Genomic DNA, 25943 nt, shown 5'->3' with positions numbered 1-25943 from the left:
TCAATTTTGCTTATAATTATTAATTATGAATCATAGACGAATAATATTATGCCAATTTAAATCGGATCTTCTGTCTTGAAAAACGAAGACAATAAGATAAATACTAAATAATAATAATCCGCGCAGTTGTAATTGTCATTAGTTCCATTTATTGCCCAACCCTGGTGCACAAAAAAATCTTCAATTTCCAGCAAGGCGCATGTATTCGTGCGTATCTGTGTGTGAGTCTGTTTGCGTGTGTGTGCGTGTATGTGCTGCTGCTGCTTGTATGGCTAAAACGTCACGAGCGTACGGATGACGATGGCGGCGGGCTGGTTGGGAGCTACTAGCTCAGTTATTTTTCGCTTTTTGTTAAGGCAACGCGACTGCAACGACGGCAACGGAAAGCCACGCGGCTCTGCGTCCCCATTCTCTGTCTCTGTCTATCCGTGTAGTTAGTTAGTTAGTTATCCACACATATATTCCCCCCTAACTGTCGCTCGCTCGCTCCGTCTCTCTCCCTCACTCACTAACGGACAACAGACGATTTAATTGTTGTTATGCGTTCTTGTTCTTGTTACGTTTTTCGCAAGTGAAATATTTATTTATTTAGTTCCCCCGTCAGATACTTTGTGCAGTTGTTGTTTCTTTTATCCAACAAATAAAACGCAAAGTAAAAGACATTGTGTGCGTGTGTACGTGTCTGTGTGTGTGTTTGTGTGTTTCTCTTATCGCCGTCAAACGTCACCAGAGTGTTGGTTGTTAAATTGCGACATCCAACAACAACAACACATTCAACAGCCGTCAACGTTTTCGAAACTTTCAATTCGCCGTACGAAGTTCAAAGCGAATTGTGGGCGACGGCGACGCGGGGCCTCATTGCCAGTTAATCTAGAAAATTCTGCTGTTAACAAAATTTAAACATTAACACAAAACAAAAGACAGCAACAACAACAACAACAATTTGACAGCTGGAACTGTGAACTGCAAGCAGAGAGCAAAAGAGAGTAAGACAGTGCCACTGTGTATGTGTGTGTGTGAGCACAGAGAGAGCGCCAGCTGCGTGTACGTATAAACGGAAGAGAGAAAGAAAGAAAATAAATAAAGAAACGCCCGCACATGTAAAGAGTTGACCAAGTGCAACACGAAACGAAAATTAGTGCAAAGTGTAAAAAGTCAACCAGCAACAACAACAACAATGAAAGTTAAAGTTGAACGCACAAAAGCAAACACAAAAACAACGGCTGCAAAGAAAGAGCGTGAGCGAGAAGTAGAAGATGAAGAGGTGACAACGACGCAAGAACTGGACTTTTTGCCCGACATGTCAACAACAACGATATCGACAACAACAACAACATCAACGGCGACAACGGCGCGCAATCTTATCGTAAGTCTCTTATTTTTTTTAGCTTCCACACTCTACTTGGGAACGGGTAGTGGGGGGCGGCGAATTGCATAAAACGCAATAACAGTTACGTCTCTCTCTCTCTCTCTTTGTATCTATGCAGTCCATTTGCAAAAACTTCCCAGCTAAAATAATCAACAGCTTGTGGTTTTTTTTTTCAACAAAAAAACTTGTTTTAATAAAATTAACCGACTGAGTTTTTTTAATATTTTTTTTTCACGAATATTCGTCGAATTGTATTGTGCGCAATTTGATTGTATCTTTCCACAGTTCGCCACAGTTGTCGTTGGCCTTTATTTTTTGTAGTGTTATTCGTATTTATTTTGTCGACATCTTTGGAATTTCAATTCACACTTTTGTTGTTGTTTCCCATTTGCCTCGCTCTCTCTCCACACACACACATGCAGTCGCCACACAGATACGTTCGTGCTCTCTCGCACACACGTACGCTAGTTGGCTCGCTTTTTATCGCATGCGATAGTTGATATTCTGCTCTCGCTCTCGCTCACTCAATGATTTTTTTTTGCGCTCAGTTTGCGAATTATTTCATCATGCGGCATTTGAAGGCTGGCCGCGCATTTGATTATGTTTTCGGTTTTCTGTTTTCGGTTCTTGACTTTTTTGTTTTACTCTTTGCCATTTCAGCAATTTTTCCCCCTTTTTTTGTTTGTGCTTTTCTGTGCAACTTTTTGCGTAGGCGTCGCCCACATTTGCCATTTTCAATTGCAGCACGTGCGATTCACAAGAAGTTTTCTTTTAAATATTTTTTGTCAGTTGCATTCGTCTGCTTGCAGCCAGACGCCAGCTTTTGCTTGTGGTAAGGTCAAGGTTAAGCATCTAGCGCGTGGTAGTTGCCGCTAATTTGTGACCCACTACTGATTAGTCATCGGGGGGCTTGAATTGTTGGAATTAGCTTAATTTTAGCAAATTATGGGCTCGACATCAGCTGTTGCATGATTGATGTTGATTGTTCTATGAAAAAGGGAACCGAGCTAAAGCTAAAGCTGTTTTTATTTATCAACTAGAGTCAGTCAAAGTCAAATTAAGTGTAAATAAAAAGATCAGAAATATTTATGACATATTTAAATATATATTACACGATTGATGATGATTGATTAATAAGAGATCCTAAATGAGTGTTGTAAATTTATCATTAAAGTATCTGGAAAATGTTGTTTGATTGAAAACAATTTTTTTTTTGCTTACAGTTTGGTGATTGATAAATTAGATTAGTCTTTAGGCTATCAGCTGAAACTGTATTTGAACGTACTAAACGATTGATAACAATTGATCGATAACAATTTGGAGATTGGCAGCGTAAGCAAAGAGTGTTGTATAATTCTTAAATGCTTCTTAGCATTGGTGATTTAAAGAAATGATTGAACAATAATAAGTGAAAAGTTAGACTTCGACTTCAAGCTGTATTGAAATGTACTACACATTTAATGATGCTTGAACAATAATAAATCAGACATCAGTGTTGTAAGTTACTTGAGACAGCATACAAAATTAGCATTGTATAATTCTGAAAAGTTTTGTAGCAGTAATAAAAACTTTGCTGGGATGGTTAATGATTTATGTTAAATTAGTGTTAGTATTGTTTAAGAGTTAACAAATATCTTTAGCAGCTGTTCAACTGCAATTTAATAGCAAAGTATCAAATTAGTAGCTGTTAAAATCATATGCTTGATTGACTGATCAACATATGCTGAATTTTAAAAAGATTAGATTAAGTCATAAGCTTTTTAATAATGTAACAAAAACAGGGTTTTTTGTTTTGTGTTTTCTGCTTTATATTAGCTAGTTAGTTTTAAGCTTATTAAATGGTCAGGCTTTTGGATTGTTTGGCCTGTTATTGTTGTTAAGATATGTGCATACTTATGTGCTACAATGTTGCCATGAATTTCGCAGCAAAATTAAATACAATGCCAAGGTCAAATTTGAGCACAGCTGCCACAGCTGCTTAGCCTGCCCCGTGTTTCCACCTGCCCCCTTGCCACACTGGCAACTGCAATTGGAATGTCAAACGACTCACGCGTTTTATTTGTATTTATCGTGGATGCTTTTGGAATTGCAAGTTTTGTGAGTTGTGAATTGTGGATGCGTCTCCAGGCCGTAAAAGGCGAGTTGCACTTGAATCAAACAACAATAATAATGTCATTTTTAGTTGATTGTTGTTGTTGCTGCATAATATATATATGCATAAGTTGTTGTATGCATAAATATATTCATGCATTAAGTGGCAAACGCATTAAAAGTCAATCCTCACAGGTGATAAACCTTTTTACGACTCGAACACTTTTATTTCATTTTTAATGAAATACTCAAAGCAAAAGTCTGCACTTAGAGAAAATGTAGAATTTTGTGCTGTGCCGATTTTGTGAGTCTTTATAACTGAGACAGAGAGAGCGAGAGAGCTAAGAGTTTTTTCCTCGTTTTGTATTTCTTTCTCCTATTTCAAGTGCAAAACGTTCGTTTCTATATCAAGCACATTTTTGCTCGTATTTCCAGTCCAATAATTGTAGCAAATCATTTCTATATCATGTATTTTTTACTAGCAGTTCGTTTAAGTTTTTTTCTCTGCATGCTCAATTGGAAAATAAAACTCTTTCAAAAGAAACAGAAACGCTTGTTGCCGAGGCGAGCGACAGAAATTGGCAAATTTAATGCGCGCATCAACTAAAAATAAATATCAAATAAAAAGTGCCAACTGCAGCGACGTTTATTAAACAACAATAAATAAATACAAATATATATATACAATTAAGAAATTAATTGTTGTTGCTTGAGTGTTTGTTTGCTCTTTTTGGACTTTATGGGTGTATTAACTTGGACGCGCTAAGTTTATCACTTTTGCGACGTCCTCGCTCTGAAAATACAACAAAAAAGAAGAACTTTATCACACTTTGTTCAATTGTATTTCTAAGAAAATGACTTGAAGTTTATCTGGTATTATTGGACAATTACCAGTTATGCAAACCTCACAGTGTAAAGTATATGGCATATCTTGCCATACTTCTATAAATATATATAAATATTTGTTGTCTGATTCTTTCATGTCAATCGCGTAGTTGTGTATTAAATTAGCATTTTGTGAAATTTCGAATCGACAGAATATACAAATGAACTTTATATAAAATATTAGTGTCATTTATTATAAGAAAATATCTTTTTTGCTATCTGTATGAAAGAAATCTTAAACAAACGGTATATATAGTTGATTAATAACGTCTATATAATAATTCGTTTTGTTTGGATATATCTTTTATAATTGAAATAGTTTCTTGTATTTCTTATTTTTACTTATACTGATATTTCTATATTCTTTTTTTTTCTGTTCCACAATGCACAATAAAAAGCTGTTGTATACACGAATACAGCCATAAATCTGATAAGTAACAAGTAAGACTGCTGTAGTTGAGTGAGCTATACTACGAGATACCCTGCAAATATTCTACTTTAGTTTTATTGTCAAATTTCCCTTTAAAAGCAAGCTTGAAAGTGATTCTATTTCCTATGATTAGCACAGCTACTGAAGATAGTACTGAGATCAGTATGATAATGTATGCATATGTATATTATAAATCAGCCCCTGCCTTTAAAATTGTGATTCGAAAATCGATATATATCGATATAAATCAAGTAAACTCAAGATTAATATACGCTCAATCTTTGAAATATATATTAGACTATAGCAATGAGAACAGCTTTTAATTTTAATAATAATAACACAGTTTTATTATTTAGGAATTTCTGCTTGAAGAATGCTGATTCCTTCTGGGCAAACGTGAACTTATATACAAAATTTGAAGTCTCTAGCTATTATAGTCTAGCAGTTTGAATTTGAAAACAGAAACTTTATTTCAAAATTACGTAATTTCAACTTTTGATGCTGAATGTTGGAAGAAATTCGGACTTTGGACAATTATTGGAGTTTGCCTGTTAATCCTGATCAAGACTACATATGCTTTATGAGATTGGGACGACTTCTTTCATTTTCAATGGGTATATCAAATTGAACGAGCTAATAAACATAATAAACACATCGTGATATCAGGGAACCCCCAATTCGAAATCTGAGAAAAAAAAACCAACCTTAGCACTCGCTTCAACTGCGTTCGATTTCTTTGTTCGTCTATATCTATATATATATATATATATATCGCTTATGCGCTACGCTCGGGACTATCTCTAATGCTGAAACTTGACTTGGGCTGGCTGTTAAAATATGTATGCATTCATTTTTATTTGTTGATAAGCCGGTTTTTTTTTTTCTTTGAGACGATCGTTTGTATTTAGTACCAAATTTGGTAGTTACTTTGTGTGCTGGCTGACGTCACAAAGCGACAGAGAAACAGAGCGAGAGAGAGAGAGAGAAAGATAGATATATGTATATATATAAATATATATTGATATAGCATTATAATTGAGGTTGCGTATACGCAGCGTTTGTTTCCTTTTGTTATTGCCAAAAATGCTAAATACAATAATACGAGGCGTCGAAGTACCAAAATTATGTCATGATATATTTTTCAACTGGCGCGCGAAGTGTGAAAGAGGTGGAAAATTGGACGGGAAATTCTAGTCAAATGTCAAATGTTGCGTGTTTTCACTTTCGATTTTCATTAGTCAACAAACAAAAAAAAAAAAAAAACGAAGAAATTTGACAGGCGGCGGTTTGGGAAAATTCTCGGAAAATTTGTCGTTTGTTGAACTGTTGGCAAAGGTTATGACTACGCCTGAATTGGGGGAGGGGGGTTAGATTTCATTAGAGTGCCCTGTTTTTTTTCGATCAACTGTAATTGAGTTTGTACAAGTTTTTAGGTTTGGTTTGGTTTGGTTTGGTTTAATGTTTTAATGCGCATTTCGGCAGCGGAAATTGCAAGAAAAAAAAGGAGGCAAAAAATCGCAGAACATCTGGCTGAAAAATAAAAAGTGCAACATCAGTGAAAGATTTACACGCCCCACTGGCAACGCCACACATTGAGTTGTTGTTGTTGTTGTTGCTGCTGCTGCTTGTGGCTCGTGTTGAAGATTATTTTGTGACGAGTCATGGCGCCGAATTCCAAGAAAGAGGCGCAGCATTCCGCTCTGCCAGCGGAACAGCACTTCGAGAAGTGCGAATAAATACGATAAAGGCGTACAGTGAACGCCCGCTAAGTAGGCAAAAATCGAAAGTGTTAACTATTGTAAGCATAGCATTAAGTTTTAGGTTGAACCCAGGGTTTTTTTTTTATATATATCCATAGTAAAAAGTGTCTTATAAGGAAAAGTTGGAAAATGTTGTGCTAGATAGGCAATTTCTAAAAGAAAAACTGTGAATGGGTGAGATTCGGATTGACTATAATCATTTCGGACCGGAATACAGGAAAAACCACAAATCAAAGGAAAATCACATTTGCTAAATTGAACTATAAATTATTATACACACTTTAAAGTATTGAACAAACTCGAACTATCTCAAAAAAATATGTTTATTTTTTATATTTTATACGAACATTGAGCCCATAAAAATAATATTGAAAACTAAAACCATTTAGTAAATTGAAATTGAAATCAAAATTAATACAAATCAACGTTTGTTTTCGATGAGGAAACTAGGTTTGTTTTGGCAAATGAGCTATACAAATATAGTAATATAAATTCCGAGAACGGGAGCGATTGGGATCAAATAATTATTACTGCGCCTAATTATTAATTCCAGTCAATTAGAAAGCGCCTACTGTAGTACAGCACCTGCTTTACTGTTATCTATCTAAGCGTTAAATAAATTAAGATTGTTTACTGTATTTCCACATTATCACTTGATTAGCAAATAACAAAAAACGTTTGTAGATTTCAAAAAAGGGGAACCACTGTTTCCAATTGTGGAGCGTTCACTGTAAGAGCAACAGAGAAGAGTTGGCAGCAACGACAAACGCAGCGCCAGCAGGCATTTTGCGACGTGGCAGCTCCTTTTGCTTTTAGCACATGTTGTTGTTGTTTGCTTTGTAGTTATTCTTGTTGTTGTTGCTTTGCCTTAAAATATGATGGGGATTTCCAACGGCTGTGCGCTCTTTTGCACTTGCAGCTAAAGCGCTCTCTGCAAAAGCGCTCAACGTTCACTTTGACTCAAGCTCTCTTGCGCTCAATGTTCGCTCTCTCTTTGTTTCTCTCTCTCACTCTCTCGCGTGCGCAGTTTGAGTGCTTTTTGCCTGGTGTGAAACGTGTTTGAGTGGAAGTGTTTTTGTTGCTTTTTTTGCTTGCGGCTGCTCCTACGCCAAGTGTGCGCTCCTCCCCCCCCCCCACCCCCGCCCTTCCCGCACGCTGTGTTAGCCGGGCTTCAAAAAATCGCATGATTTCTGGCTAAACGGCGCATGAATCATCGCTGAACGTCGTTTGGCGTGGCGTGGCATGGCGTAGTTGTAGTTGTAGTCGTAGTTGTGGCCAACAACATTCAGTTCAATTCAATCATTTCACGCTCTGCTTTTTTCGTTGTTGTTGTTGTTGTTTTCTTCCTTGTCTTTTATTAGCCGCATGAATGAAATTTTACGTTGATATCGCTGCTAAAGTTGATTCTAGTATTTTTTTTTTTGCTTGTTGATATTTAGCAATACCCTCAACACTGATCTCATGTCTGATGTGGCCCTGAACACATTTACTCGTATATATACATCAACATTTGAGTTGGATATATCTGCGAGAAGATTGGGTTTACTCCTTTGAGGTCGCCGATGATTCACAGGTATATCCTGAAGAAGGGATCGGTATCTCCATATATTTCAGCAGTTGAGTTTCAAAGCTTTTCTATTTTAATCTCTGAGATCAGAATCAGCCAAAGTCATCGTCAAAAGCTATTTTTAGTTTCCTGAACTCATCAGATTTAATCTTAGACATTTTATTATTAAGTATTTCATGAAACAATTTTTGTTTTAATCGAATTGAATCGATTTGAACATATTTATTTATTTATAAATTCCAAAACGAGTACAAATTGCTTACGAAATATACCAAAATTTAATTGCTACGCTGTGACACTTCAACGCTGGCCAAGATAACGGTAATATCATCGGGCTTGCCACCAGCGCCATAGTTCATATTGTTGGCCTTGGCCCTCAAAGCGAAGGGTGACTGATAATCGGTGCGGAGGGACAAACGCTTGGCCAAATCCACCAGTCGATTGGCAGCCAGTTGCACTTTTTCCACTCTCGTCTCGCCGTGCAACTGCTGCAGCTGCTGCACCAACTCACTCTCGACCACATTGTCGAAGAGGCCATCAGTTGCGACGAGGACAAGATCGCCCTGCTGCAGGCCGAGCTGTGTGCAGATCGCCTCCTCCGGCTGATCGGAGAGCACCTTGTGCATTTGCGATGTGGGTGGCACAGACAGCTGATATGGCGTATTAAATACGTGCAACTGTTCATCGGAACGATGCAACACCTTGCCGTGCCGCAGCACCAGGAAACCACTGTCCCCCAAATTGGCCGAGTGCAACGTGCAATCGGATCGATGGAGACTCACCAGGCAGGCGGTGCTGCTGCCCCAAACATTTGTGGCATGCTCCTTCAAACGATGATAGCCATCGATGAGCAGCTGACGTGGATTCCTACCATCGTAATCGGCCTGTTCGCTCAACTTCGAACAGTTGGTCATCAGCTGCTTGGCAAAGACACCGGAATCGATGCCCATTTGACGCCAGCCGCCCACGCCATCGGCCACGCCCATAGTTTCCGACTTGGGCGCACTGTGCACAAACCAACTGTCCTCGCCGAAACGCTGCACCTGCCCAGCTAGCTGCTGATCCTTGGAGCTGCCCTGCACCGCCTTGATCAGCCGGGGTGTTCCCTTGTAGCTGCTCAGCTGGCAACGCTGGCAACTGGCATAGTTCAACAGCACCTGGCAACACCTGCCTTTCCCTAACTGACACACTTTAAAAAACATCCTTGAACTTTTCGAAACGAATTCTGAAAATGGATAATGATCATTAGTTTGACTTAGGCTGTATAATTTTGCTATAGATCTATGAATGAATATATACCTATATATATATGTATATATATAAACATAATTAGTTTAGCCTGCTATTCGAATTCCTCTTTTGAAATCGTTTCTTATCTCAATTTAGCTGAGGTTAAACATTTGCATCTTAACTCTCTTCAATAAAGAAATAAATAAATTGTGCCTTATCTGAACTTTTAAGTATTTATCGAATAAATATAGTGTTTTTTTTTTATTGTTGACCTTACATTATTTATAAGCGGTCATTTGCAGTGTAAACATAAACCGCATTTGCGCTTTGATTCTTTCAAGTATGAATATAATTATATTTTAAAAGCGCAAACACAACAAGCGGGACTCGAATAACAAAAGTGTTTTTATTGCTATTAAATAAGTTGCCTCTCTATGTAGTCATCACTCTCTTTTAGTCTTGAAAGGACCAGATTTGCCTTGTAGAGAAGTGGAAAAGCCCTTGTAACCACAAAGCGGGAAACTCCCATAAGAAAGTTGCAGAAAATCCACAGTTTGCCAGGCCAACGTTTCTAAATTATATAAATTATAGTACACACTTTGTTGCTTCGATTTAGAAAGATAATAATCCCGAAAGTTATATATATATTTTTTTTAATAATATTTAGTTGACGGTGGACTTTGCTTTGTTATTTATTTAGGTGCCACTAAAGAATTGTACGTCTTCCTTACTAAATTTCGCTTAGACTTTGGACTCATGACTCATAAGTGCTGAATTGCACATTTCCGATATTGTTTTTGAATCGCATAAAGAACCATACACTATTCTTCTTAGCAATTTTGTATGTATCTATTCCCTGGAACTTCAATATAAGTTAAACAAACTTGGCCCCTTTCAATATGTAGTTTTATGATTCGTATAAAAAAAAACATCAGTCTTTATCAACAGGTTGAATGCTTGTATAGAAATTTCTGCCAATTCTATAGAAATTTCTTTGTTGTGCTTTAATATAAATACACCGTCTCTCATTCAATATTGGTGATTTCTTGGTAATTACGTTGTGGGCTTTGTGTAATCTTATCGGGTTACTTATCTGGTTAGACAGGGCCTACGACACAATGTCAATAACTTTGCCACCTTTTATGTATTTGTTCCTTTGACTTTTGATTTTGTTTTTTTTTTATTACTTTGTATAAATCATCACCGGAAGTTTTCGAAATCACATGCGAATCTCTTATCGCGATGGCTATCAAGGCTGCCCAGTATAACAATGGGTAAACAAATGCATAATGCCGAATTTATTTATAAACTACTGATGTAAACCCTTGCCAAAGTCACGCGTGGCTTATCAGTTGCAGGTGCGATTGAACTGAACGGCCGGCATTGAATATTACTCGATTGAGTCCAGCACTTTCCTAGTAATGTGTCTATGCCTTTGATATATCTTTTCTTGAAAATCGTGTAAAATCATAGCTGAGGATTGTCAGTATAAAAGATATAAAAATTGAAAATTAGAATCACAATTTGTTTTTGTTAAATAACTAATTATAATCACAATTTGAAGAACATTTTTATTTTTTATGACATACAACAATTTGTATTCGGAATAATTGTTGGTTTAATTGTTGGTATTGAATATACTTATTAAAATACTTACAACTATAGCCTGACAAAATTGTGTATTTCAACATTCGCAAAGAATGTTGCAAATTTTAAAAATGCATTCCGAGTATTTCATGTTTTTTCCGATGATTCATCGAATTTTGTAATGATTTGAAATTACAAATTTAATTTGATTAACGTTATTTATTTTCTTATAATTTATTAAAGTTACATTTTGAGAGCAAATTAGGAATGAAATAGTTTTTAAATTTTGTCTTTCTTATATTGAAACGAATTGTTATATGATATATGTTGTATGTTACTGATAATGGAAGCTCTTAATGTACCAAGTGTTGGGCTAACTGATATGCGGCTGTGGAAGAGCATAGAGGGTTTTTCCGATTGAACGATAAGGAAACAACTTTCTACTTTGTGGACATTCGTTTCCGACATATTATCAACGGTTGTGCTTATGACGTTAGTCGCTTGCTTTAGTTACAAGTATAATTCCTGGAACTCTGACCTCAATTTGTGTATAAATAAAATATGAAATGAGGCCGCTACTCTTAACTCCAACCAACTGTTGTTTTGCATTTGACCATTTTGCGGTACAGTTGCTGACGCTTATTTCTACAGATTGCGACCATCGAATTTTGTGTTTTTCGGCTTGAACACAACGCGCCCAGAATGCGGGTGTATTGCGATAAACATTCCGATCGAAGAAAATACTTGTTATAAAAACCCCAAATCTAATTATAGTTTTTTTTTTTTACAGTTTTTGTGTGGTTTTTAATAGTTTTTATAGATTCCTAGCTGATTGCACACTAATTAAATTTGTATACTATATATTTGATACTAAAATAAGGCATTTGCATTTACTTTCTATTATTGCAGGTAAGTAAATGAAAGGATTATCGAAAATCTATAACCACATATGCTTATTGTCACATGGCCCTGTTCCAGTTCGCATTACAGTCGTCCCCCCTTCAATTTTCGCTCATGTAAGTGCCTTTGATACTCTCAATGTAAACAAGGTCAGTGCGGCCTGTTTATACCCTGTACAAACACTTTTAGCAGGGTACACCTGACTGGTAGCTGCGAGTGATTCTAGCGTTGATAAAAGTACGGTAAAAGTCAGAGGGAAAAGTCGCATCGCAATTTAAAATGATCTCTTAAATAAAAATGTTTTGGTTTTGAGATATAATTTTTAAATACACACGAACATGCTTTTAAATAGGAAAGTCTTTTTTCTATTTGATGACTTATGTTATGAAGAAATACATTTCTATAAAGTATTAATAAAAACTATTAATTTCAGAAAAATGATATTATAATATTCAGAAACTTTGATCTTTCTCTCTTTTGTAAAATCATACAAATTTGGTTTGATATGCTAAATTTTAGCTGCTATAATTGTTAGTATTAAATTATCAACATTTACACACTATCTGAAATATAGGAAAGTACCGGACTATAAACTAATATAGAATGTGAAAAACACTGTTTTTTAGAACGATAAAACTACTTTATTATTAATTATTTTTCTTATTGTGAAAACTTTGTGCATTAAATACATTCAGAATTGCAATCTAACAGATAGCGCTGTGCAGGGTATGTCATAGTTAAGCCAACATCCGTTTTGAATTACGAGTCGAACGTGTACAGTCGCATGACCCATCAGTGTTGCTAAACATAACTTATCGTAGATAAAGACTGTGTTGACTGTGATATACATATACAGTGAAACACCTGCAGCCGCCTGGAAGCGTAACTAAAAAACAAATCGACCTATTTAAAAAGCGCAGCGCAACGCGACTTTGATAACACCAAATTTCGAGACCTCAACTGGACATACAGCCTTACCATTGTGAATGTGTGTGTGTGTGTAGGTGTGTTGGTGTGTGTATAGTTGAGGGGTATTTTACTAAGGCCTTTAAATTTAGTTGCTTATGTCATAACCAAATTGTCTGCCGATAAGATAAGGGCAGGGCGCACAAGAAGCTGCTCAAAGCGCTGCCAAATGCAAGGCAAAATACAAAAACAAAAAACGGCAACTGGGGCTGAAACCCACACATGCACACACTCACACGCACACACACATATGCAGGCATGTATGGTATCACTTCACTGTACGCTTAGGAAATGCCAATCGTCGCGAAGCTTTCAACTCACTAAAGCACTCAAAATTGCGCTCGTGCTTTTGCACACACACTCGCGCTCTCTCTTTCGTGTCGCTCTCTCTCAATGTCGCTCTCTCGCTGTCGTGCTTTGCTTTACTGTGCGGTGCTGTGCTGTGCTGTGCGGTGCTGTGCTGTGGAATGCGATAAGCACTCAAAAGTCGCTGGCGCTGGCGTATAAAAGTCATCGGCGCAACGATGACGCATTTAGTTGAAATCCGTTGGTCGTGCCGAACAGCAAGTGTCCAAATTTATAAGCAAAAAAAGAAAAAATAAAGGAAAAGAACAAATTTATCATATCGATAAAGTAACGCATTCGATTCAGTGAAACGCGAAATTCTGTTGAGCATTTCGCAAATAATAACACAGCATGTGCGGTGTGAGCGAGTACGCGAATAATTCTCGGAAAAACTGACAGTAGCAACAATAAAACCATTGAAAAAGACAACACACATATAATATAAATATACAATAAAAACAGATACACATGCAGATTCAGATTCAGATACATTTTTGAGTGCGCGCCGAGGAACAACAAATACTAAAATACTAAATACTACAACAAAAGCGAATTTCGCCACAAATTTGCATTCGTCATCGCAGCAGACGCCGCAATCGCCTGTTGCGCCTTTTAGCGGCAATTTAAACTTAAGCGGATATATATACATATACATATATATCCATATACATATATTTAACATATAAATACAACAAATAAACCGCAAACATGACGCTGGATAGCTATAATATCTTTGGCGATGAATACCATCTATTTAACATGCCGTTGTCGCCATTGCCCAAAACGGTAAGCATATTTTTTTCAAATATACAATTTCTTCAAGCTTATCTCAATCAGTTAGAGTGGAGTATTCAAATTTCCAGAAGTTTCGATCACTTGTCGAGTTGCAGTTTTGAAAACATCTATAAATACTGAGAAATATTTTCTGTATTCTTTCTATCGCTTTTAAGTGCAATGCATTCATTGAGCTTATCAGCGCTGAAAATTCTTTTAAACCCTTTTTATGTTTTTTTTTGTATTGTGTTTTTGTTCGCCCCCAATCGACATAGTGTGTTTGTATATATATTATATATATATATCGAATTTTATGTGATTTGCTGTTTTGCAATTGAATTTGTTTGTTTAATGATTAGGGTAGGGTGTCGGTGTCGGTACCCTTATCAAGCGCTCCGATTTCTGTTCTGTTCTATTTCTAATTTTTTGTACTTTTTTGTGTTTTCTGCGATAATAATAATTATTGACTGTGGCAAGTGTAGAAAATATGGTTTGTGCAGGCGGTACAATGTCCTAAAACCAGCATTTTGCTTGCGCGCTGCTGATAAGCCAACAAAAAAAAAAACAAAACAAATATCTCAAATATTTGTACAGTTATGACGACCTTGATTATGGCATTAAGAGATATGAAAGGGGAAGCCTAGAAAACTAGTCAATCTACGTTTTTTTCGACGATCGATCGAAAAACAATCATTATTCGAAAAATATGTTGATAACTAAATGAAATATGCTTGAATTACGCGTATCGCTGTTTTATATAATAATTAAATTATATAAAACGCCGATAATACTTCGTCTAGCCTATTCCATGCAGTCATTAAACAAATCAAGAAATCTTAAATTACTCCTTACAATTCGTATTGAAATTCAATGATTATTTTGAGCTTTAAAATAATCATAAGTTGAGCTGGTCTATAAAATCGAAGCATTTGAAAATTAGTGCTTAATTTGATTGTTTGTTGAGCATTCAAAAAATCTTAAATATGCTAAAAACTTTGCTTACGATTTGTATACAAATTGTTTTATTATTTTCAGCATTAATTTAATTGCTGCATCAAAAAAATCGAAATATATGAAAAATCTGCTTGCTATTGGTATACAAATTGTATATAAAATATTTTCAAAAAATTGAACTTGTGAATAAAACCTGATATGCGATTTATGTGTGTTGCAGGCGAATCTATTTCGTTTGCTACCCGCTTTAATTGCAACCCGTTAAAAAAGCCAAAATCACGTTGCCAACTCATGAGCAAACCACAACAACAACAACAACAAAACAAGTTCATTATTTTTGTTTCTTTTCTGTATATTTTTTGTTGCTGTTGTTGTTGTTTTTTGAGCATATTACGTCCATTGCATTTCACAGTCCAGTGATCGGGCGTCTGGAACCGGCGCCGTTTGACGATATTGCACACGTGCGATTTTCGTGCCATTTTATCAAGTTTTTTTTTTATAATTTTTTGTATTTTTTGGCAAGCTTATATCTAGTCCCTTAATGCCTGTACATGTACATAAATATATACATATATATATATATATTTGTATACGTGCTGGCACCTTCCGTTTTACGCGGCACAGGGTTCAACGGGTTCAGTGCGCGTAGAAAGCGAATTGAAATTGGCAGCAGGCGTCGTCGTTGACCCTTTCAACTTGAGGCTTAAAAGGCTGGCCCAAAAGGCTGTCGCGTGACACTTGATACTCGTTTTATATACGATTTCATAATGCATCTGTACACATGTAGGGACATGTATCTTATATATACATCTACTTATATATACTATATATAGATATATGTAGATATGTAGTTATTGCCACAATTGGGGCGGTTCAAAGTAACATGCTTCAAGTCAAACACTTGCGACTTCTGACATATGCAACTTAATGCGCTCAAATTGTTTAATTAAAGGCGCTTAAGTACATTATGCACATGGAGAAAAACTCCTTAATATTTATGTATACATTTTAAGTATTCTTTTTTGTTTCGGAAATATGTTGTTTCTATAAACATTTATTTCTTATATTTGTTGTGCACTTTTAATATATTTTTTATTTATGACTCTGACCTCTTTTTATAATTTAAATATGTTTTGCGCTGGCTTCAGGACAGTTGCTAATTTCTTTTATATATATAATATTATCAAGATGAATCCCGACGGGTTTTGAAATATATTGAAGTGTATAATAAGTAAAAAATAAAACATATGACATTTGCAGCCAGCGAAAAACATATTTTTTGACAACTTGCGGCAAGGAAAATTATTATTTATGGTACATGAAAATGGTTAAATTAGTTCTTGATTTATTTATCTGTTTGTTGTTTTTTATTTAACAAATTTGTTTGCTTTGAACCACTAATGAGTTGTGTGAGCATACATAATCGACATCTTTTTTCTCTCTGTGTAGTCAGTCATTAGGGTGCGAGGGAGTTCCAAGGGCAGACTATCAGACTTTAAGTAGATGCACGTCAAAAACTCGTTGAATGAAGCAGTTGCTGTTTGTGTGTGGGTATTGTGGAGTAACAGAGAGAGAGAAAGAGCGAGAGAGAGAGAAAGGGTAGAGGCAACAAAGAGACTATAGACAATTTCAACTTTCTTTGGCACATAATTTTCGACCAAAAAAAAAGCACTTTTAATTAACTGAATATGGCAAAAGTACACAAAGTGTGTGTGGGGCAATTTCAGACGATTGTTTTCGAACGAATTTTAAAGTTTTATTTATTTTGTGGTTTTTTGCACATTATTTATAATATATACATTTTTTTTTGTTTTGTTTTTGCTCACTTTGCAACGAGTAGTTGCGATCAGTGTGGGCGTCTGCCTGACAGTTCGTGGGCATGCCGAAAGTAAGAAAGCACTTGACAAATACGTGACAGCCAGTGCCAAAAAGAAACAAAAGAGAAGAAAAAAAAACCAGTGCTCAACAATACGCACAGCTACCCATGCATAAGAGTGCTGAACAATGAAATAAAATGTGGAGTAAGTGGTGCAAATATGGTTCAAAGACAACTGACATAAAGCAATAAATATAGCTGAAACATGGATTAATTTTTAATTTGATTTTCTTGGGTTTTTGCTAATAGTTCTCAACTGTTTTAGATCGACTTTAAATGCACTTCCATCTCTTCATTCCGTCTGTGGTTAAACTGTAAAATTATTGCAATTTTTGCACACATGAAAGTTGCAATTAATTATGGCTATTAGTCATCTATAGAGTTGTTTGGCTTATAAATGGCCATTTATAATGCAGCCCAGTTAATTGCAGCGTGAAGTTGAACATTGCTCAATTGCAACTCAGTTCAGTTATTATTATATATATATACAGTTGCGGTGAAGATAATAGTAGTACTGCTTCAGATAATTATTATTCTCAATGTTTTTTAGGGACTCTTTCATATTTCAATTGAAGCTTGCTTTTTTTGTTGTTTCTACTTACATAATATTTATTAAATAATATTTATCATCACTAAACAATCTTTACTTGTCTACAACTATTATATTGATGCTAATTTGACTATAGCTATCCCATCTTTTGATATTTACTTATAATAAGTATTGATTACTCGAGAATTTGGGCATATTTTGGCTATTTTCACTACTATTATTTTGACCGCTGCTGTATGCTGTACACATATTTATTGAGTCTGCAGCAATGTCTGCTCGAGTTAGTTTTGGCTACTAATTTGATCGGGCATTTTTATTTGGGAGCAGTTTGGGTCTGTCATGTCAAACAGGACATTAGAACGTGTGTCTAACATAATTTGAGGCAACACACAACACAAAGCACAAAGCAGCAGCCAAGTGACCAGCACAAACAACAGCAACACCAACAATAAACCACAAAATGCACAATTTTCCATTTTAATGTTTTTTTTTTTTGTTTTTTTGACTTGACTTTCCATTTGATTGCAGCGGCGTCGCATTGTCCTTCTTGGGAAATTGGCCAAGCCCGCAAAATGCTGTTTGTGCTGCTGCCAAAGACCCTTGAAAAGTGAAAACAACTTTTACTGTCTGTCTGACTGCCTGATCCCCCCTCCTCCCCCTGCTCCCAGTGTGTGTGCAGCGTCGCTTGCATTTTACGTGCTGTTGTCCTTTCGTCCTGTGTCCTTTGGCGCCGCATCGACGCGACGTTTGTTTGCCATTTCCTCGAACTGGCAAACTTTGCCATAAATTTTGTAAACTCCCACTCCAAAAGTGCCTTTTTTTTGCTGTTGCTTTTGCTGATTGTTTTTGTTGCTTTCATGTCGCGACAAAATGCATTTAAATAAATTACTCCTAGACCCATGTCGCGTCATTTTATTAGCCGCTCTTTTTCTATATTGTCGGATATTTCCTCATATATACATACATATATACATATATGTATATCTCCCTGCCTCTTTACAAATTTAATTGCAAGTTAATGTCACTTAAGCCACTTGAACTAAATATTATCGACACGTTTCATTTCGATTTTATCAATAGCCAGTCGTTGTTCGCTTATCGGTTCTTAGTCAGGGTTTATATTTAATCAGTTAAATGCATTTCCCAGGAACAGCAGCGATTTGCAGTGCAATAAAATTAAAAAGCCAAACAGCAGAAGTCTGAAGGTTGATCGGCAAATTTGTGTAATATATATATATAAATATAAATATAGATCTAACTAGGCTCTACAATAATATTAATAAACCCATTGAACTCGGCATCTTATCAGGTTTTAGTTGGAAAACATGCTGCTGCTGAACAATTGCTGCTAAAATTATTTGAAATATATCACATAATTAAAAGAAACTGGAAAGAAATGCTTCAGCATTTCATATTTCATTCCAGACCAATTCGAAATGACCGATTACTATATATATATATGTACATATATATAGACGTATCAGTCAGCAAAATATTGACAAGATAATTTCAGTGTCATAAATTTTCGATATGTTATAAATCGTTTGTGAACATTTATCGACAATCTCAAGATACTCTAAGCAACTATCAGCTATGAATTAGGTTTCTTTGTCTCACATAAATATTGAATTTTCTTCGTTTTCTGCACATTTCACAATCATAATAAATAAATTACTTGAATTGAGTGTGTTATCATTGCTGTTATTTCGCAAGGCAAATCACTCAGATTTGTTATCGCAAAACTCACGCCTTTGGCAAATACATTATTTGGCCGGTGTGTGAAAATTATTATACAAAACAATTACTATATTCATTAGGCGGGTTCAATGTACTGCTCAACGGAGAACAGAAAAAAGAACACAAATATTTTTCAGCTGAACAACATATGTAAATTTGTCAAATGTGTTGCTGATTTTGTTTTTTTTGTTGGCGGACATTGACACGCCCCGTTGCAGCCCAAAAAAAAAAACAAAAATGGCACAATCCAAACAAAAGTCTGATTAATTTGACACTGAACTTAAAAGCCTGACACGAAAGGAATCGCAATCGGATACCACAAAAAATAAAAAATAAAACACCCAAATTGACTTAAAATTTATGTGCGACGACCCTCGGCTGACATCTTTTTGGGTGTTTGCTGCACTTTGTGGCAAATTTTGAATTATGTTTGTCACAAAACGAAAAAAGAAAAAGAATAAAGTTTAATTCAATTGGCAGAGCAGTTTTAAGTTCACGTGGGCGTTCCAAAAATGGACAAAACATCAACTGATTCGACTGCCAGTCGCAAATATTTATACACTTAAAAAAAAACAAGAGAACACATATAATCGGGCATATTTTTGTATATTATACAATTGAAAAAAAAACAAAGGAAAACAGGCTGATAAATGGCATATAATTTTGATAGTTAAGTCCAATTTTGCACAATCAAAGTGCAAATTTGTTTTAATAAATAATTTATTTTGTTTGTTTTTTGGCTTGGTGACTTCTTTGATTTTTTAAATTTAAATATGATTTGTTTTTGCTGGTCAAGTGTTTTCAATTTTTGTCAAATATATTTGAAATCCCGTCGGGATTTTGAAACATTTATTTTGTTTATAAATAATTATGTTTCATATCATTGTAGAAAACTTTTGCCTTCGATCATAGAACTCATACATTTTTGTGTTTTTCTATTTCATAGGAAAAACAATTTGTTAAAATAAAAAAATTCTCAAAATGTTGATTTTCTTTGCTGCGCATGCGAAAAGTGTTCGTTTGTATTGAAGTCAATTTGGTATATATATTGTTAAGTATATTGTTTGTATATATATATACATTTGCTTGTACATGTATATGTTATTACATGGCATATGGTCAAGCGAGGTTTGCGTGCCCGAAAAAGGCCGGCAACAAAACAAACAGAAAACTTTGAGGCAACCAACCGTCGGCGGCCGTTGACTTTGTCTGGCAACTGGGCGCGGAAGCGAGACCGGGCTTGGTCCCGGGCAAGGAAAAGGGAACGCGAACGCGAACGGGTACGGGTACGGGAATGGGAATGGGCAGACGGAGCTCGGGATCGGATCTGAGGCAGTTGGCTTTATCAACAGAGGCACGGGCAGCGGCACAGATATAGGCACTCAGCGCTGCCCACTCCGAAACAATTTTCACTACGGCATTGCGGTCACGTTCTCCTTTTTAGCGAACGCAAAAAAAAAACCCGAAGAACAAAATTAAATATAAATATAAATATAAAATAAAAAAAAAATACAGTAAAAATGATTTTTGCTTCTCCCTTTTCATTAACTGATTTGTTCGCAGAAATTTGCTTATGCTAAAAACTAAAAAAAAAGAGAAAAAAAAAACAAAGGAAACAAAAATATTGCATGTGGCGTGCTTATCGCTAGGGGGAAGTGCAAACTGTACACAAACACTCACACACACGCATGGTGGCAACTCTGGCTGGCTTTGATTGGCCTACTAAAACAGCAGCGCACTTGAACTTGTCAACTCTGTGTGGCTGACATTGCAAACAACTTTGACTGCAGTCACGATAACAACAACAATAACAATAACAATTTGCACTTGAGCGCACTTTTGTTGCTGTGGCAACTCTTTGTTGCCAATTAGAAATCAAAATTGCATTTTTTTTTGTTGTTGTTGTTCTCTATTGTAAATAATGCGCATTTCTAATAAGTCGGCGGCGAGCCTTTGCTTCAACCTTCGTTAGCCAATTGGCAGCATCTAAAAACATTTGAAGTTAGCGATTCGCTTAATTTATGCAATCGAGCATTGAAATAAATATATAATAGGCATTAAATAAATGCGCCACATGACTAAAATGAGCGTTGCATAAAAGTTAAAAGCAGCTTAATTATAGCACTCAACAACAACAAAAACACTCTCCAAATGCATAGAGGCTTAGAGCAATATACAGACAGATAATAATTGTTATATATTTATTTACTTCATTAAATTAACTAAACTTTTCAATAGTTGAGTAAGTACAGCAGCTAATTCTTGTAATAGTTTTACTATTATTAAATACAACATTTAATCTTTATTTATGCAAAAGAATTTTGTTAATTTGTCTTATCTTTCTTGAGATCTCAGCTGATACAGTAATTGCCCCCATTATTGGAAAATATGATGACGAGCTTGACAACGTCTAAAGCTGTATTTTGAAAATGATTTTTGACAGTTGAAAATGGCACTTCTCGAAATGAAACCTGTAGTTTAATTGCTGTTAGTAAATTGTCACACAACTGCTATTATTTGATGTGCATAACATGAAGCACATCTCGCATTTAGCATTAGCTGGAAAGCAGCCTGCCCGGCTGTCTGGCTGTCTGGCTCTCTGGCTGGCTGTCTGGCTGTTGATTAGACTGTTGGCCCAACAGCTTTGACTAGCTCGTTGCCACTTTTGTGTGTGTGTGTGTGTTTTTTTTTGTTATAAACAATGAAATTGTCATCGTTTTGTGGCTGCGCCAAGTTGTTTGTATTTCGCTTCATTGCGTCATTGTCTGGCTAAAATTGGCTTAAAAATAACTCAACACGTCAGCTGCACAAAAGCAGCAACAACAGCAACAACAACAACAGCAACAACAACAACTATAATAATAATAATGAACAACTAAAAGCGATGTCGTCGTTGCTTTTGTTGCTTTTGGTTCGTTTTCGTTTTCTTAACCCTCACTCGCCTCGCGTATTTGACAAATACAAATACAAACACAAACACAATAAAAAAACAGTGCGAATTCGAAAAAGTGAACTAATTAATTTCAAGGGCATCTCAACTTTCGCTTCGCCAAGCAAATCACTAATCTGATTGTGTGTTTTATATATTTAATTATATTCAACTGTCTATATATTAGTTGATGTATTAAAGTGCAGTGTTAACGCCAATCGCCAATGTTTACTGTAGTTGTGCCTTACATTTGCTTATCAAGCGCACCTATGTAATCAAATTAATGTTTACAAGCTCGAAGCACTCAACGCATGTAAGATTAGTGGACTAACTGCAACAATGCTCAACTTTGTAATACCCTGTAATGCGAACGACGGAGATATTGGAAGAGCAATGATTTTTTTTTTATTTCTTTAAGCAATGAGAATTATGGCAACAACCTGAAAGAAGAGATGACAAACAATTCGTTGTATTTTAGATACTAATCTTTAGAAAAATAGATAATGAAGAAAAAATCGAAATTATTCTTGTTGAACTCCTCGCTGAAACAGTATAGTTAATAATACAATATTTGTCTGCTTAGTACAAAATATGACGACAACAGTTATTCATGGATTTACATATATATATATATATATGCATATAGTATTGACTTGGCCACTCTCGCCTCTTTGCTCAATTGACCCCGAGTGACCCGAACTTTGGGGCTGGTTGTGATAAGACTACTATAAAGTTGCTCATTGCTCGTTTGCTCGTTTCAATTCAGACAATTACGATTGCACGCGAGCTACAAATACTACAAACTATACATAAATTTATATATATATATATATATATTACTATATATATTTAAAATTCAACTAAATTGGCTGATTCATCTGCCAAATGGCAAATGTGTAAATGGGTTCTGTGAAATGCATTTGCGTTCATTTTGTTTTAATTTATTATTTGTTTTGTTTTTGTTTTTGCTTTTATTTTTTATGTTTTTTTTGTTTTATGCAATCTGAACAAAGGCCGCATCAGCACTTTGAGAAAGTGGGTTAAAACGAAAGTCGCAAATGTTTAAATATTTACATATGTCAACAACAACAAATAGCGGTTAACATCAAAAGCAACAACGTCAAACAAATACACAAAGAATAAATTTGATTGTTGGCACGCAAATAAATATGAAATGTACGCGTTAAGGAAATGCTAACCGATAAGTCAAAGGATCAATGCCCCGCCTTGCCCCGCCCCCGACCCGATTCAGACAAGTACATCAGCATTATAATAATAAACATCAAAGAAAACAAATTTCGCTGAGCACAAACAACAACGAACAACAAATTCATGTTAAGTGTTGAACAATACATTATTTATTTATTTATCTTATTTTTCCTTTTTTTTTGTTTGCTAATTTTCACTGTGGCCCCAAAAAAAAGAAGAATAAAAGAAATAAACACAGAGCATATGGGGAAACTGGTCGTACGCCGCCTAGTTACAGATCTCGAAAAATACAATAATTGTTATTGTTGATCGGTGCTGTCACAACACCTGCTCTCAGCCAATCTGGCGAACGCATTTTGCATTTGTGTGTTTCATGTCCGTCTTTCCTCAGCGGACCTGTGACAGCACTCGGCTGATGGCTATAAATACAAAGAAAATACTCACTATGTATGTGTGTTTGTGCGTGTGTGTGTGTGTTGGCTGCCATAACTCTTGCTAAATGCCTCACGCCCGACAGCCCGAAACAGACGCAGTATTGAGTTATTAGCTGATAATTTCTGACAGCCAGCAAACGCTTAAGAAAATGCCTCAAAACGAACAGTGTTGCCACACTTGCAACATCAAGTGAACTTTGCTGCTGCATTCGCAAAGTTGCCAAGTGATTTAGAATGCTTCAATTTATATATATATATATATATAAATATATATTTAACTTAAACTTTATTGCAATCGGGCTGGTAAAAGTTGAGCTGATATGATCAAGTGAACTTTGCAATATATATATATATATATATATATACTTCAACTGATAGTGGTTGCTATAATGTCAATGGTTTACAGTCTATTCGATTTCATAACATTACTTTAATCATGGCTGAATTCGTCGCCTCAAAGTATGGTAAAGATAAAGAAATATATCTAGCTATATGAGACAGCCTTCAAAATATATATTTGATGTATTTCCCTTTACATCACCTTCAAAGAACACAAGTCACACACTGATTTTTTTATTGTTTATTTTGTCAATGTTACATTATAATGCCATTAAAAAAAAATAGCTATAAATTACTACTTGCTATAAATCCACAAAATGCCAGCAACAGACTATGTGTATTTATAGCAATAGTGCTATAAATAATTGTTGCTGCATTTATTTTCCAACTATAACTGTTATTGCAATGTCATTAAAATAAAAATAGCTCAACGCAATTTTGTGTTTATTTGCACCATATTTGCCACAAATACTGGTTGCTGCACAACTACAACAACAACTCGATACGATTTAGCCTTTTTTCTTTTGTATTTTGTATCTCAAAGCTGACTGATAAAATGTATAGATTATCACAAATGAAATTTGGTAGAAAAGCTGCTAACTTGTCTATAGAAAAGTTTATGGCAAAACTTATGGCAGCAACTGTTGCTGTTGGCGTGGGCAGCAGATGCTGTTGCTGTTGCTGCTTCTTCTTGTTGCTGCTGCTGTTGCTGCTGTTGTTGTTAGTCGTGTGGGTTGCTGCCTCAATTAAGAGCCAAGCAGCAGCGAGCACATTTAAAATTTATTCGATTTGCTTAGCTGCTAAATGATGTTGTTGCTGTTGTTGTTTTTGTTTTTTGTAGTTGCTGTCGTCTAATTTACTCAGCAACACACACACACTCAGGAGAACAAAAATGAACGCACACACACAACACAACACACACACACACACAGACAGAGACACACTCTCTCATTCTCATTTATATTGCATTAGTATCCGATGCGAGTGCTCAGAAAAAGAATCATTTCTGCCAATTTCAATTTCTTTCGCTCAGTCGCAAACGAACAACGAACCATCGAAGTTTAGAATTTTTTTGAAATTCGAAAACATACAAAAAAATTGAAACAAACGCAAAATAAACGGAAAAACCTTCTGTGCGATCGCGTGCGCTGCCCGAAATAAAACGAAAACGAAAATACATTTGGAAAACCGAAAGAAAAGCGAAAAACACACAAAACGAATTGCAAAAAAAAAAATAGATAGAAAGAAAGAAAGAAATAAAATAATAGAAATAAAATTGTGTTTTTATTGTTCGGTTTTTCACACACAATCACACACAACAACAACAACACACACAGCGAATTTTGAAACAACGAATCAGAATTTCACTTCATATGCAAATAAGGAACAAATAGAGAACAACAATTTTGTTGCATGCCGCGTGGATTTTTTAAGGCAACCATATTTTATTTATACACGGAGCGGAGCATATGCAAAGAAGAGAAAAAGAGTTCATTTTTAGAGGCGTTGCCCGAGCGACTCGTACAAAAAATTAATTAAACATAAATTTTTGCGAGGCGGCACACAAAGTGTAATTATTATTGCTGGGCCGAAAAACTAGCGCAAGGCAGCCAAAACGAAATACACACACACAAAACACACACACACACACACATGTATATATATGTACAACTTATATAGTGCACATGTGTATATATATATAAATCTTTATGTATATAGATATATAGCAAAAACAACAACATAATTATATAATCTGAGCAATTTGCTCGCTTTGAAAAAAACCGTTTTTGGGCAAATGCCGTGTCTATAATTGTTATTAACTGTTATTATTGCAATTGTTAACGTTATTAATATTATAATTAATATAATTATTACTACCATAAAGAGTTATCAAGTAAGCACGTGCGAAATACGAGATTTCGAATTGAATTTATTATTATGTTTGCATTGCACTCACATTTCGAATCCTTGCGAAATTGGCAAACGCTGCTCGCCGTCGAGCGTCTAAAGC

The 25943-nt window shown here is 35.5% G+C and overlaps 3 protein-coding genes across 4 annotated transcripts in view; 2 read left to right on the top strand and 1 right to left on the bottom strand.

The window, feature by feature from the left end:
• The window catches only part of LOC122322537 (putative mediator of RNA polymerase II transcription subunit 15), a 23824-nt gene extending 11278 nt beyond the window's left edge, over positions 1–12546 (top strand). Inside the window, exons 2-3 of the mRNA XM_043215226.1 lie at positions 11898–11935; positions 12515–12546. Of these exons, the coding sequence (XP_043071161.1) occupies positions 11898–11935; positions 12515–12527 (51 nt within the window). The 3' untranslated portion in view covers positions 12528–12546. The remainder of the gene's footprint in view (positions 1–11897; positions 11936–12514) is intronic.
• The window catches only part of LOC6569643 (transcription factor kayak), a 30378-nt gene continuing 4715 nt past the window's right edge, over positions 281–25943 (top strand). The window contains exon 1 of one of the 2 annotated variants that reach the window (XM_032741694.1): positions 281–1366. In XM_032741694.1, coding sequence (XP_032597585.1) covers positions 1178–1366 — 189 coding nt within the window. In that variant the 5' untranslated portion in view covers positions 281–1177. Of the gene's footprint in view, positions 1367–13823; positions 13917–25943 lie in introns of those variants that run through there. The other variant, XM_032741695.1, reaches the window with a different exon arrangement.
• LOC6569641 (protein phosphatase PTC7 homolog fig) lies at positions 8221–25943 on the bottom strand. The gene is made up of 2 exons (XM_001996099.3): positions 25890–25943; positions 8221–9327 (listed from the first exon to the last, which is right to left on the bottom strand). The coding sequence occupies exon 2, from the start codon at positions 9302–9304 to the stop codon at positions 8381–8383; it is 924 nt and encodes a 307-aa protein (XP_001996135.1). The 5' UTR covers positions 9305–9327; positions 25890–25943; the 3' UTR covers positions 8221–8380.

The sequence above is a fragment of the Drosophila grimshawi genome, unplaced genomic scaffold (assembly GCF_018153295.1).
Source record: "Drosophila grimshawi isolate 15287-2541.00 unplaced genomic scaffold, ASM1815329v1 contig_311, whole genome shotgun sequence".
NCBI classification, from domain to species: domain Eukaryota; kingdom Metazoa; phylum Arthropoda; class Insecta; order Diptera; family Drosophilidae; genus Drosophila; species Drosophila grimshawi.
Note: the sequence above shows the minus strand (reverse complement) of the source record. Positions and strands in the feature narration are given on the sequence as shown.